This window comes from Macrotis lagotis, chromosome 1 (genome assembly GCF_037893015.1).
Source record: "Macrotis lagotis isolate mMagLag1 chromosome 1, bilby.v1.9.chrom.fasta, whole genome shotgun sequence".
Classification (NCBI taxonomy): domain Eukaryota; kingdom Metazoa; phylum Chordata; class Mammalia; order Peramelemorphia; family Peramelidae; genus Macrotis; species Macrotis lagotis.
The window spans coordinates 546,700,106-546,715,598 of NC_133658.1; the positions used below are offsets into that span (position 1 = coordinate 546,700,106).

At 35.7% G+C, this 15,493-nt stretch overlaps 1 protein-coding gene across 1 annotated transcript in view; it reads right to left on the reverse strand.

Annotated features, from left to right (window-relative positions):
- The window catches only part of IMPG2 (interphotoreceptor matrix proteoglycan 2), a 216,666-nt gene that overhangs the window by 137,760 nt on the left and 63,413 nt on the right, over positions 1-15,493 (reverse strand). Inside the window, 5 exon segments of the mRNA XM_074210988.1 lie at positions 413-632; positions 1,209-2,434; positions 3,727-4,051; positions 7,189-7,274; positions 9,480-9,724. Of these exon segments, the coding sequence (XP_074067089.1) occupies positions 413-632; positions 1,209-2,434; positions 3,727-4,051; positions 7,189-7,274; positions 9,480-9,724 (2,102 nt within the window).

Sequence of the window (15,493 nt, forward strand, 5' to 3'; positions counted from 1 at the left end):
TCCACTGGATGATATGGAGAGAGACATCTTCAGAAATGATGGTGATATAAAGACAAAAGTCATCTCTAAGGAAAAGGAATGGGAATAAGCATTTATAATAGTGTTCATTATGTATCAAGCACTGTGCTTTACAAATATCTCATTTGACCCTCAAAACAACACCTAACATAAACACTCACTATCCCTACTTTACAACTGAAGAAAATGATGTAGCTAGAGGTTACATGAATTGTCCAGGGCCACACAACCAAGAAGTGTTTAAGGTTGAATTTGAACTTGGGTCTTCCTGACTCTAGGTCCAAGGTGCTATCTACTGGATCACCCAGTTGCCAATAAAATTCATTATTTAAAGAAAGTAAGCCACACAAATTGCTATTGTATTATCTTAGCTACTTGTGATCAGTATCATTACCTGATTCTACATCCAGGGAATATTTATCAATGGCTAGGTTCATGGTTTGATAGGCAGTGTTGCAGAAGTCTTCCAGAATTGTATACACAGCATTGTTGACATTGTGAGGTACAGGTTTAGCAAACTTCACTCGACTGTTCACCACAATGCTACCATTTCTGAAGTTCAGGATTTCCAGGTTCTGGAATCCAGTGAGATTTGATTGAAGATAGGGAACTAGCTAGAATCCATGAGGAAATGAGAACAAGTTTATGATCAGGAAATTTAGACATGCCCCACATCCCATTTTTCCCCAATGACATTCCCATACCTAATACATACTGTAACTAATGCAAAAAAATAGAGTAAACATCAAAAGCTCAAATACTGGGATGCTTCTCCAAGAGTTATATGTTTTACCAAAGTTTGTAATCTTCATATACTCTTATCTTTCTTGGCTCATTCTAAAGAGTCAACTTTAAATATAACAATATCAAAGGCATTGCTATATCCAGAGATTAATCTTACCACTTTAAATATCACTTTCAAAGAAAAAAAAATGAAACCTAAGTCTGTTTCGATTTCAGAGTGCTGAAATGAATGCCTCAGATCACTAATTTGGTTTGCCACACCTTTGTCAAACCTTAGGCAACCACCTGCTAATCATTTTTCCCCACCCTCAAATTCAACTTGGGATATTATTTCTAGATGATGGATAATGACTGACAATAACAAAAGTTCTTCCTCTCTTGATACAGATATGTGGGTTTTTTTAAATTTGTGAATGTGCTCACATATATTTTATTTACAATCTTACCAGTTCTAAGAATCTTTGTTCCAGGGCTTTATATTCAGGAGAGTTTTTGTTAAACAGGTCCTCTGAAAACAGCATGTTCATCACCCGAAGGCTAAAGAAGACTACTAGAGGGCCTGTTGTCTGGGAGTAATTTGGATAGGCTCTCTGTGTGGGCCAAATGACATCAGCTCTCTCAGTGGAGGGCATATTTGTAGACATTTCCATATGACTGCCAAGTATACCATTTTCTTCTTGGTTGAGTGAAGGTTCATAGTATCCTGTGCCTACTTGGTCCAGTTCTAATGAAATGTCCTGTACATCCACAATCACATCATCTTCCAGATTAGTAGAGTTGAGGGTTGGAGACACCTTGGAGGACTCAGAAATGGAGACTCTAGACAGGAGGGTGACAAAATTCTTTGCTGTACTTGCCCAAGTGTCTTTGACTGGTTTCCCTAGGGAGGACATTGCTGACTGAGTTACATCTATCTTGGATGGCATAGTCCACAAATGTCCCAAGTCTGACTTTCCTGTTGAAATGTCTTTATCAAATAGTTCAGTGTTAGATAACTCTAAAATTTCATTTGACTTCTGTTCTTTGGAGGCCTCTATTTTTTCTAGCCTATCATTAGTAGGAGCAGGGACTATTGTAGATCCTGATAGGAAGGGTGGTTTGGGAACAAAATAATGATCTATTGAAGTTGCTTCTGATGTGTACATTGAGAGATATACAGGGACAGGTTGAGTAGTGGTATCTCCAAAGATGGAATCATTGGCCCTAAGGGCAGCTTCAGACTCATCAAAAAGCCTCTCTGCTTTATCAATTATGTCTCTATCTAGGTTTTTCTCTTGGCTCTCAGTTGGCAAAAGTGATTCCTCATTTTTAAGCCAGGATTCAGATGGAGGTTCAATGTCGTGATGCAGTGAAGACTTAGTCCCTGGCTCTTGTCCAGATCCTGAACCTGATTGATCTTCAAATAAGGGTCTACTTTCAGGGTATATTTCTGGCTGGAAAATGCTCGCTTCTAATTGATCCTTTTTAGGGAAAGCCAAGGTATCATTGTCAAAAGGTGTAGCAATTTCTATGGCAAGAGAATCCAATACAGATGGAGAGGTCAAAGTTGATAAAGAAGTCAAAGGTATCTTAGAGTCATCTATGAATGTCATTGGCACAAGATGAGAAGGTGGATTTGAAGTCAATTGCTCAAATGAAGAAAAACCTTCTGGCTCTTCCATACTTGTTAGTCCTAAAAATAAAGTTTTCCATTAATTGCAGTTTCTGTTTAATTTCTGCATTCTATTCCTAATTTTCTGAAAATGACTGGCCATCATGTTTTTCTCATTAAGTTGGAAGGGTCAGTGACTAGTTTTGACTTTGCTAAAATCAGCAGCTAGCAAAAGGACCTGACAGTGTCTTTGTGAGGTGGAACAACTGTACTTATGAATACAACCTGATTCTCCCTGGGGGGATGATCAGACCTTATTTCACTGTTAAAGCAATTTATCTTCAAATGTTTTTTTCTTTTACCCCATAAAAACAAAAAGGTGCTGAAAGGTAGGCTGACCAGAAAGAAATTGAACCCAAATGAGAACTTAGAAGGAAAATTCCCTAAGAAATTTTATCTGTCACTGAGTGGTTCAGTTCACAATTTCATTCGCAATTTCTCTATTTCTATCACTGGCAACCACTATATTCTGGGTTCTCAAATTCGAAAATCTCAAGTCATTTTTTTAACTTCTCTTTGTCACTCTCCTCATCCTCATTTCTACTTTATATTTCTCCACCATGTCTCTCAGATCTCATCTTTCCTATTAATTGTTGTGTCTCCTACTATCCTGAGTTTGATGCTGCTCTCTGATAAAGTTCATGCCTGGATTATTGCAATAGGCTTTGTGTTAGTATCTCCCTACTTCTACTTTCTCCACTTATAACTCATCCATGGCATAATGTTATTCTTAGGATCAGAAAGACCTTGAGTTCAAGTTTTACCTCTGACAATGGTAGTATATTTGACCCTTTTGTTGTTTACTTGTGACCAATTCTTTGTAATCCTATTTTGGGATTTTCTTAGCAAAGATACTGGAGTTATTTGTCATTTCCTTCTCCAACTCATTTTACAGATGAGGAAACTGAGTCAAAAGGTTACCTTACTTGTCCAGGGTCACACAATTGGCCCTAAGGGCAGCTTCAGACTCATCAAAAAGCCTCTCTGCTTTATCAATTATGTCTCTATCTAGGTTTTTCTCTTGGCTAGATTTAAAGTTAGGGAAATGAGTCTTCCTGATTCCAAGTCTGGTACTCTCTCTATTGTTAAAGGCCACCTAGGTTGTCCTCTAATCAAGTCCTCCACTTTCACCAAGTTAATTTATTTGCTGTCCCCTTTTCATAGGTTTCTTGATCTCTCTCGTCACTTTCACATGCCACTTTTCTTTAAGGAATTGCTTTCTCCTGATTCATTCCACTGTTGCTTCTTGCTCATCATGAAATACAGAGTTACTAATAAAGTCTGGAAGGAAGTGCAATGATAGGATTACTTACCATCTTCTAATAAAACAGGTCCAAAAGTTCTTTCGTTAGGAGCCACAGGCAAGTCAGTTTGAGGCACTGCTGGGGTGACAGAATGAAGAGTGAGGCTGCTACCCTCTAAAACATCTGGGGGAGAAGTGGAACCCACCTTCAAGGGAAGGGGTAGTTTTGATGGAGGCACTAAATCTGTAGAAGGACTTTCTGATTTTGACCAGAACTCCCTGCCAGTGGATGAAAGAACCCCAGAGATGAAACCTGGTTTGGTGAAATCAAGTGGTGAACTACTTCTGGCAGTTGATTCATCTGCTGAGGGCCATTCAGCTTGAATGGTGTTATCCTGAGGGGGAAAAAAAGGCTGAATCATATCTTAGAGAAAATAAACATAGGAGGAAGAGTGAAAGTGATGCCTACCTAATTAAATTTCCTTTCCTTCTTGATTTTTTTCATTATAAAGATAGTTTTGATGTGTTGTTAAAATAAAGTCTGCTGACCTACAATTTTATGCTTTTGGTAAGCTAGAATTAAAGATCTAAACATATAATCATAGCAGGGGAGGACAATTAGCAAAACTGCATCACCTTGAGAGGCAGTTAGTGGATTTCCTTTCCTTTTGAAGTAAGGAGATTAGACTCAACAATTCCTAAGCTCCCTTTCAGCTCAAGCATTAGAGGATTCTATTCTATTTATGATTCTTTCCATTGCCAGAGAATTCCATTACATAAAAACTGATCAATTTAAAAGTCATTTATCTTAACATTTTTCATTGAGATTGTTCTCAAAGACAATCAAAATGACATCACTATTTTAGAGTCAAGGTATAGTCTATCCAACTAATAAAAGCTTGGAAGGCTCTAGCACAGGTCAAATACAATCCTCACTATTTGGAATGGAAATGCTTATACATTTATATTTCTCTTACATATGTATATAAATATGTATTATGAATCCATGTGTACATATACATATCTATGTATATGTGACCAAATAAAATTTCCATTTAACTACCAAAAATGCATTAAGTATTCTTGAGACACTTAAGAAAATCATATGCTTATTTTAAAAAAGGTCCACCTTGCTACAAGTGGTATATGTATGTTTATGTGTGTATATGTGTTTGTAAGCATATGTCTTTGAAAGCTGTGTGTGTTTGTAACCCAAGCAAAAGAAAAAGAGGTTTTCTGTTGAGGAGGAAAAAAGTTTAGAAGTTCTCTCCATTTTTCTCTCCATTCTTTCCTTCACAAAACTAGAAAAATTAAACCTATTCAGATCTTTAATGGAAAAGAAATGTGTCAAATACCCAGGGCATATACTGAAAACATGATGATAATAACTATACTATAATAATTTATATTTATACAGAATTTAAAAATTGCAAAGTGTTTTCTTTATACATCATCTCAGTTGAAGCCCACAACAATCAAAGCATGACAAGGTATTATTGCACACAAGACCAGATCTGAAAAATGAATCTCTTGTATTTTACTGTTCAAATGAGACATAGAGCAATTGCTGTTGTGTGTATCTTGGCTTATCAAAAAAAAATTCCTTTACACCATGGAGGGTCCTATTTTTCAGCACTAAAAATATGTGCATTTCTTATATATATATATATATATATATATATATATATATATATTCATGTTGTACCTAATATGTTATCCACTTTTCTTAAGGTATAATAAATAGGATAAGTGATCTACCCAAGTTCTTCTAGTCAGTATGTGACAGAGCCAGATTCAAATCCAGCTCTTCTGACTTCAAATCTAGTAGTCTTTCTACCATAGCACAGCTGAAGTATTGAATAATGAAAATACATCATGACACTATGGATGAGTTTTGTTCTAAAAATCCAGGACATCTTGTTTCCATTCAGCTTTCCCTATCCTCCCCCCCCCACCAAAGCCATCTGAGGTATAGTTTTATACCTGTAGATTTATACCCTTATTTTTGCCTTGCAAGTGGTTTTTGTTTTACCACTGTAATACTTCAGAAAATTTTACTGGACTCAGGTTATAAAATGACTCCTATACTAGGAAAATTACTAAGTCTTCAAGTAAAACAAGCCTCTTCAAGTAGTGGATGTTACCCCTCTCACATTTCAATATGTGCCTATTATTCTAAATGCCCATTAACTGAATAGCCTGGCATCAACAAAAAATTAAACGCAAATCATTTTATTCATACAAGAAATATCAACAAACAAGCAGAAGAAAACATGAAAACAGTCAGCTGTGCCTTTATTTTTGAAAGAATGAATGTCACTCATTGGTGACAATAAACTCTTCCTGTGCATTTGGAAATTTGAATAAATACTAGTCAGTAGTTGTACCTCATCATTTAGTTTATGAATAAATGTTCCTATGGTAACTAATTCATTTCAAAACTTCTTCCTTCAATGCATTATATTAGCAAGTTTATTATTATACTGGTCAGTTTCACATGTGCTAATGCCATCTAAAAAGCATACTAATGCTAGAGAATGCATTTTCCAATACATGGTGCCAGTGAGATTCAAGTTCAATATTCCCAACATGTATTCTTCTATAATATAAAATATTAAAAAATAGAAAATTTTCTATAAAAAATCAAAATCTAATCTAAATTTCACTGGTATTATTTAAGGTATAAAATTGAAGTAACAATTTTCAAAATAAAATGAAAATGATCAGGTCATTATTGCATCATTACTCTAGAGCTTATTGTGGAGTGGATGTGATCCTTTGTCTTTCATTCAAGGACCTAAGTTTGAAGATGTTTATCACTAGAAGTTTGGTAATTAATGTTGAGGCCACAGCAATTCATGAAAAAAAATCTACTAAGAGATGGATGAGTTGTCATCTACATTGGAAAGACTACCTCAACTAGTGTTATATTTCTTTTTTTTTTAGGTTTTTGCAAGGCAAATGGGGTTAAGTGGCTTGCCCAAGGCCACACAGTTAGGTAATTATTAAGTGTCTGAGACCAGATTTGAACCCAGGTACTCCTGACTCCAAGGCCAGTACTTTATCCACTACACCACCTAGCCTAGCCGCCCCCTAATGTTATATTTCAAGTATGCTTCTGAAACACAAGTATTTGTTAAGTACCCTCTTAATATTTAAAAGGTAAATATTGAATATACAAAGACAGAATAATAAGCAATCCCTGCCCTCTGAATGAGGACACATTCTATAGTAATCATAGTTTCCTCTTCCCCACCCCCCCCAACCATTCATACATCCCTTTGTGTCTCATTTTGCCATTCATCCAGTTATCACCACTTAAAATGCAAAAGGCTCACCTTAGGAGAAAGAGAAAAACTTTCTGAAGAGCTCATATGGAAATACTCATAGGGCAAGAAAATGTGAATCAGTCTTTTTTATCCCATGGGTAACCTAGCAAGGCAAACTTCATGCAGTACCAAGGCTTGTCTTAAAGAACTAGATTGAGAAGCTTAGGACTCAAGGTACATAGATGGTGCAGAAGAATACTTACAAGGATCAGGGGTGGAGACACCAAAAGTCTTGGGTTTTCAGCATTCCAAAGTGGGTCTTCAGTTTGTGGAAAAGAAGCATCTTTTACTAAAGGGAAAAAAACATTGAGGAACATTTCTAGTTGACAAGATCTTCATTCCCTGAGAAGTTATCATGTGAAAGAAATATAAGATTCATTCTGCTTGATCCCAAAAAGCAGACCTAGATACAAAAGATGTAAGATACAAAGAGGTAGTTTTTAGGGACTCAAGGCTAAGGGTAAATTCCCTTAAAATTAAAATTGTCCCAACATATAATGGGCTGACTCACCCTCCCACCACATCCAATCAGTTGTCAAATCCTGTCATTTCTACCTTCATAACATCTCTCATAAATGTCTCACCACTCTCATGCAGGCCTTGTCAACTCACACCCCATCTACTGCAATAGTTTGCTCCTCAACTATCCCTGCCTCCCTCTAGTCCATCCTACCCTCAGCTACCAAACTTATCTTTTCTAGCATCTTTTCTAGCTATTCAGGAAATTCTAGTGGTTCCCTATTCTTCCAGTATCAAATATAAAATTCTCTTTTTTTATTTTTAAAGTTCTTGATAAGCTGGCCTCTTCCAGTTTTTCTCATCTTCTTATACCTTACTCTGCTCTATATAGTTTGAGAACCAATGACACTGGCCTCTTTACTGTCCTTTACGTAAAATACTCCCTCTCCTCAATGTATTTCAATGATTGTCTCCCATGACTGAAAAATTAAATCTCTTCATTTTCACCTACTAAATTACCGGTTTTCTTCAAATCTCAGCTAAAGTCCCACCTTCCACCAAAAAAGACATTTCCCCTTATATTAGCGCCTTTTCTGAAATTAGCCCGTTTACCCTGTATACATTTTATTTCAACCTAATTGTTTTGATATTGTTCCCCCAGTGGCAGTGGTGGTGGTGGTGTTTATTTGTTTGATTTGGGGGGGGTTCTCTATATCCTAATTCTAATCATGGTGTCTAGAACAGAAAAGGCATTTAATAAATGCTAGTTGACTTAGTGGATCCCTCAACCAGCTGTCCTATGTCATTTATGTTGTAGTGGAGATTTTTGTTCACATAAGGGTTAAAGTAAATATTTTCAGAAGTCCTTTCCAACCTTGAGATTCTGTAGGGTGGGATTTGGGAGTATAGTTGTATACAAAATTTTTTATTGGATTTGGGATAAATAGCCAATGAAGTCATAGGTTTAAAGCTGGAAGAAAGTCTAGAAGCTATTTAGTCTATCACCAAACTACCCATTTTACATATGAGGAAATAAAACCCAGAGAGGTCAAGAGACTTAACCCAACTAGTAAGTGTCTGAATCATATCTTTCCCTGCTGGTCCTATGTTCACTCCCTTGTTTCTAGATAGAAACTGCTGCTTACTAAGTTTTTACTTGAAACTACTTTTTGGTCCTATGTGTTCCTATATTCTAACTAGGAGTACAAGGGATAGAGTGCTATTCTTGAAGTTAGGAAGACCTAAATTCAAACATGACACTAGACATTCATTAGTTGTATGAACCTGGGCAAGTCACTTAAACTTGTCTGCCTAAATGTCCTTAATTGTAAAATGAGGATAATGCTAACACTTAATTATTATGAAGTTAAAATAAGAGAACATTGGAAAACCTTAAAATACTATATAAATGCTGGTTATTATTAATTTTTTCCCTGGTTCAAAGCTAGTAAGACTTTGTATTCAGTATTTTCCTTTACTTATTTTAATGTGCTTTTCAGTTTTTTCTTGAATCCCTTTTACCCTTTATCAAATAATTTATCTCCTCTTCAATTCTCAAGTTATGTATTTCACTAATCATTTCCTTTAGTTCATATCTCTCCACTCCCATCAAATCTCACCTCCAAGTTTTTTAGTCCCTGGGTAACCCATTTTTAATCTATCAGACTTATTTGTATTTTTTATATCTTTTTTCCAACTGCACTCACAAGATAATTTTCAACAATCTTTTTTGTGTAAAATTTTGAGTTTCACATTTTTCTCCCTCCCTCCCTCCCTCCCCTCCCCCACAGAGAAATCTACTATAGGTTATACGTGTATAACTATGATAAACAATTTTCTTATTTATCATGCTGTGAAAGGACCATATTTGTATTTTTAAAGCACAGTTTGCATTGTTATCATTACTAACATCCAGATTCTCAAATGAAACATTTTAGAAATATTTAGAAATATTTAGAAAAATTTTCACTACAGAACACCTTGGGAAAAGATTCTAAAGATATACAAAGATTTTCACGGGTGTCATTCTCCTTACCATTGATAACCTGAAGGGAGTCAGGATCTGGCTTCAGGGAAGAGTTTCCCAGAAAGAAATTCCTGGTAAAACTTTCAGCAATGTAGTCTCTGAAGTTGTTAATTGTATTAACTGCAATAGGCTTATTCTCACGTTCCACAAGGCCATGATTTTCCACTTTGTTTGAATGAAGATTAATCATTTCCCAGGTAATGTTGCTAATAGCCTCACTGTCAAATGTGACAGCATAATGAACATTGATGCCACTAAAGTTAAAAAGGAAGGAAAAAAGTCAGCTTATGTCCTATTCATGTGCATCTAACACAAGGTTAAAACTTGCTAACTAGGGACATTGCTCTTGACAGAAGTGGTATTCTCTAAAGAAAGGCAGTCACAGTAGCATAATGGAAAGAAGGTACACTGAATTTGACAATCAGAAGATTTAGGTTTGAATTCTAGCTCCACCACTTGCTATATTTAACATCTTACTTAAACCACCACTCCAGGTCTCAGTTTTCTAATCTATAAAATGAGGAGTAGGTGTTCAACACTAAATACTAGAATTTACCAAAGAACAAAGAATATGTAGGTTTCATTTCCAATGCCATCTGATCTTCTGTATGCCTTCCTATCCTTATGCTTTGATGCAGTCTACTCAATGCTTGACAAATTCTAACCATATTTCCTAAAACACTATAAATTATGACTCCAGAGTCTAGAAGGAAACAATGAGTCCTATATTTTCTTACTTGTTCACCTTTAAATGACATGCCATATAAAGGAAATGTAAAAGGAACATTGATAGAGTTGACCAATTGCTTTTAAAATAATTAACATCAAACAAGGTCACAGGTTCTATAACAAGAGATCTGCCAATAATCCAAGAAATACATCATTTTCCATGTTGTGAATTACAAGGTCTTCATCCCAAGATCATGTCAAAAATTCAGGAGCCTTTTGTCTGAAGAGAATCAGGCAAGGAACTATAAAACTGTGTCTATATCCATATTTTGCTTTGATTTTGCTGAAGTATCTTTTGTATCTCCATTTTCATTTGCCCTATTCTACTTTTAAAGGCATTTTCTTCAGGGAATTTTTGTACATCTTTCCAATTTTTCCAATTCTGTTAAAAAATTCTTCCATGGATTTTTGTGTTTCTTTTACCATTCAGCCTATATTTTCTTCAGGGTCTTTTTTGTGTGTGTGAGTGACTCCATTGCCTACTCCTTTTTCATGATTTTCTTGCCTTATTTTCATTTCTTTACCCAGTTTTTCCTCTACCTCTTTTATTTGATTTTAAAAATCTTTTTTGAGCCCTTCCATGACCTCCTTCAACTTTCAAGAAATTTCACATCATTCCATTTAACATGCTCCACATGCCAACCAAATTCCCTAGCTGCTACTTCTTAAACTGGACATTCTATCTTCCATACAAATCTACCTAGCAGAGGCAGCAAGGGACCTTCAGGAAGAGATTGTAATTGGCAAGCACAGGACAATTCAAACCACTCACACTAACTCCCTTCAGATCCCAAAACATCCCAGGGATTGGAATTCAAGAACTTAAAAAATAACAAGGTCCCCCATCTCCCTCTCTATGTTGGAACTCCCTGTGAACAAATTCCAGTTTGCCTTCTATAGCTATTATTGAGAGAATAGATTCCCCATCCTCACCATCTTTGCCACCACAAGTATCCATCACTGACCAACTGCTATCAATGGTCAGATAACTCAAGAGTCCCAGGAATAACAACACTACTCTCTAGGCTACTGACTCTGTTTCCAATCAAGACCTTTCAGCCATCATACAGGAAATTGATTCTTACAGAGAGCTAATTTGGCAACTGCCTTCTTAGAAAACATAGCTAATAAAGTCAAATTATTCAAGAAAAGAAAGTTCTTACCAACAAAGTCCTTGGTAATATTAAATTGTTCACATAAGAATTAGATGTAGTTTTGTTAGTAGAAATTATATTAAATAAGATTAATTATTATGTTTTTTGTTGCACTCAATCCTTTCATAAACTAGTGAAGTCCTCCTCCCACCTTTCCAATCTTACACCTTCCTCCCAACAACATACTCTTTAATTCAGTGACACTGGCTTTCCTGCTGTTTAACAAATAAAGTATTCCATTACTCAGCTCCAGGCATTTTCTCTGTCTCCCTTGCTAGAAGGGGGCCATCTTTAGTTGTCCTGATCTCTACCTTGCCTATCTGATGACTCTGAAGAAAAGAGTGCAACTGGTAAGTTTGAAACAGCTCTCCCTCACTTAGAGCCAATTCACTTGCAAGTCATGACATCACCATGTCATGGTCCTCTTGGAGAACAAAAGGACAAACAACTCACACTAGGAATGTTTTCTTTCCTCATCTGTCTCTTCTGGCTTAAGTGGACTCTTTTAAGTCCCAACTAAAATCCCTCCTTCTACAGAAAGTCTCCCATTCCCTCTTAACTCTAGGGCTTTCCCTCTCTTATTTATTTGCCATTTATCCTAGAGATAGTTAGTGTGTATTTGTTTGCTTGTCTCTCTTCAATTAGATTAGTAGCTCCTTGAGGGCAGGGATTATCTTTTGCTATTTTTGTATGCCCAGCACTTAGCACTATGTTTGGTGGGCGTTTTATAAATGCTTTCTGACTAAGGGCCTTTGCTGGGTCTTTTCATCTGACTTTCAGCTGAAATTTCCTAGATATGCCATCTCCTCCAGTAAATTGGAAGTCCCTGTGAACAGAGACTGAGTATAGTGATTTACACACAGTAAGTGTTAAATAAGTGCTTTTTAATTAAATAATTCATTTATTTATCTTTGATCAAGTTGATCCTTAAAATCCTTAGCTTCCCATCTCTGAGGAATGACTTCACACCTTTCAGACTGGTCAATATGACCAGAAAGGACAATGATCATTGTTGGAAGGGTTGTGGGAAATCTGGGACACTAATGCATTGTTGGTGGATTTGTGAATTCATCCAACCTTTCTGGGAAGCAATTTGAAAATATACCCAAAGGACAATAAAAATGTGCATACCCTTTGATCCAGCAATACCACTACTGGGTCTATAAGCTGAAGAGAACATGAAAAAGTATAAAAACATCACTTGTACAAAACTATTCATAGCAGCACTGTTTGTAGTGGCAAAGAATTAAAAATTGAGTGAATGTCCATCAATTGGGAAATGGCTGAACAAACTGCTGTATATGTATGTTATGGAACACTGTTGTTCTATTAGAAACCAGGAGGGATGGGAATTCAGAAAAGCCTGGAAGATTTGCATGAACTAATGCTGAGCAGAACTGAAGAACATTGTACACCCTAACAGCAACATGGGGGTGATGATCAATCTTAATGGACTTGCTCATTTCATAAGTGCAACAATTAGGGACAATTTTGGGGTATCTGTGATGGAAAATACCATCTGTATCCAGAGAAAGTATTGTGCAGTTTTGAACATAGACCAAAGACTATTACCTTTAATTTTAAAAAAAAAGCATTATCTTATCTAATTTTGCTATCTCATGTTTTTTTCCTGATTTCTCTCTCAACACATTCAATTTAGATCCATGTATAGCATGGAAACAATGTAAAAACTAACAGACTGCCTTCTATGGAGGGTGATGGGGAGGGAAACAAGAATGGAGAAAAATTGTAAAATTCAAAAATAAATCATTTTTTTTAAAAAAATCCTTAGCTTCCTTCGAGACTCAACTTAGATGCCACCTTCTATACACAATAATTTCTGAATCACTCAATTATTAGTTCTCTTTCCTCTCCTAAAATTATCTTGCACTTACTAGCATAAATGTTGTATTCTTTCCCCCAATAAACTGTAAGCTCCTTGAGGATAGGAACTATCTCATTATTTGTATTCATAGCAGTAGGCATTCAGGAGGTGCAGTGAATAGAACATGGGGTCTGAAGTCAGGGAGACTCATCTCCTGAGTTCAAATCTGACTTCAGATACTTTAGTTGTGTGACCCTTAATAAGTCACTTACCTCTGTGTGCCTCCATTTCCTAATCTGTAAAATGAGCTGGAGAAAAAATGCATTTGCCCCAAATGGGGTCATGAAAAATTGGACAGGACTGAAAAATAGCTGAACAACAAAAATCACTCTTGCCATATTTGCCCACCTTCTTTTCTAGTCATATAGTTTCTTGATAATTTTTTTATTCCATTCACAGATTACTGTCTCAATATTGTACTGCATCTCATGTAAACATTATTTTTATACACTCAAACTGTTTATGTTTTTCTACTTTCTCAAAGTCATTTAGCCTATTTTGCGAGGAATTTCTAGATCTAATTCATTGTCCATTCATAGAGACTTACAAGACTCCCTGACTAACTTGATGTACTGCTTATCCAAATTGATGTTATTATCTATATGATATATATTTTCATGTACTTTTTTCTTATGTAGATGATCACCCTTTTTTCAAATAACTTTATTTTATATAGGAGGTTTTATAATGTTCAAGGGCTTAACATGATTAGTAGAATGATGTTCTCACCACCAGTAGAGAATTCTTTTTCTATTTAAAGTCTGTGCAGAACATACTCCATGGCACTAATATCTCCCTGTTTTCTACCTAAATTGATGTTGATATCTGTTGAAAAAAGTTATTTCCACTTTTGTATCTATTACAGAATCTATATGATTTTATGATTTTAATATACATTTGGCAAGGACTGAAAAGGCCTATAGGAACATTTCATGGAGCACGGACTTTGGTTATTAGTTATTATTATTATTTCATCATTCATGCTGTTACTATTATTTAATGGTTCACGCTTAAAACTAACATGATCACTCCCTGGAAACATGAGATTCTAGTTGGGAAATTTTCAAATGCAAGCAAATTTACCTTAAAATGCTGGATGGTACATAGTTTAAGAACTGAGAGATCTCGGTCTAGTGAGTGATCATTCCATTAAATCATTGTCTAATATTCTTTCCTACTGGTACCTCCATTTGATCTCTAGATTGAAAAGTCTATTAGGAGATAGTTGGCAAGAAAGAAGTAGAAATAAGAATTAGTATCATTTTGTTTTGTTTTGTTTTGTTTTGTTCTCTTGCATCATAATAGGCCTGTCAAAATCAAATTAACAAGTATTGATCAGGGTCATTTTTTTTGCCAGCACAGGCTTAGGTACCATCATATAATTTGTCACATTTTATGTTACAAAAATGTCATTTTATGTTACAAAAGTGCAAAATGAGAAAGATTTGAGGTATCAAGAAGAAATTAGCTGTAAGGTCCAAGCATGATATCCTCAAGCTGACATCTCCAGCAAGGCAACAGGAAGTAAAGCTGTTGGTAAGCAGATGATATCTGATCTACCACAGCTCAGAAGGGGGGAAAAAATCCAGATACAGACAAGAATGAAAAGAAGTATATGAGAAATGAAATACAGGCCACTTAAAAAAAACAGTTTTAGTCTGAAGAAAACTATGTTGGCAAACTACATACTTAGCAACTAGAGTTGCTAACAGCTACAGCAAAAATATCTTTCATCTTTTTGAATTTGCTGAAACAATTACCAAATAAACAAGAACTGCCTGGGGTATCTGTTGGGGAAGGGTATGTTCTGAGTCAAGTTGGAACAAGAACCTTTATCCTTTCAATTGGAAAGGAAACCTTTGGTTTCTTATAAAATTCTACTTTAAGTATTATTATCTGAGTGTTTGTAGCAAGTAGACTGTCTGTGAATGTGAGTACTATATTGTACATATTACTAGATTTTGAATCACCTCCTCAACTCTTCCTACTCCAACATTTCATCTAAGATTGATGATAACCCTGAATCCTCAAAGACTGTTGCAGAATATAAGCTGTGGAAGATAATTTAGATTTTTTTTTAGGACTAGGAGTGAAAAGAGACTTCTGTCAGCAATTCTTCTAGGATTCCTGCCACATTTAGGCATTGAGTACTGAGAGGTTAAGTAGTTTGCCCAAGGACACAGGATAAGTATTTGTCAGACCTCTAGAGGACTTGAATCCAGGTCTTCCAACTCAGAGTCCTGCTCTTTGTCTAT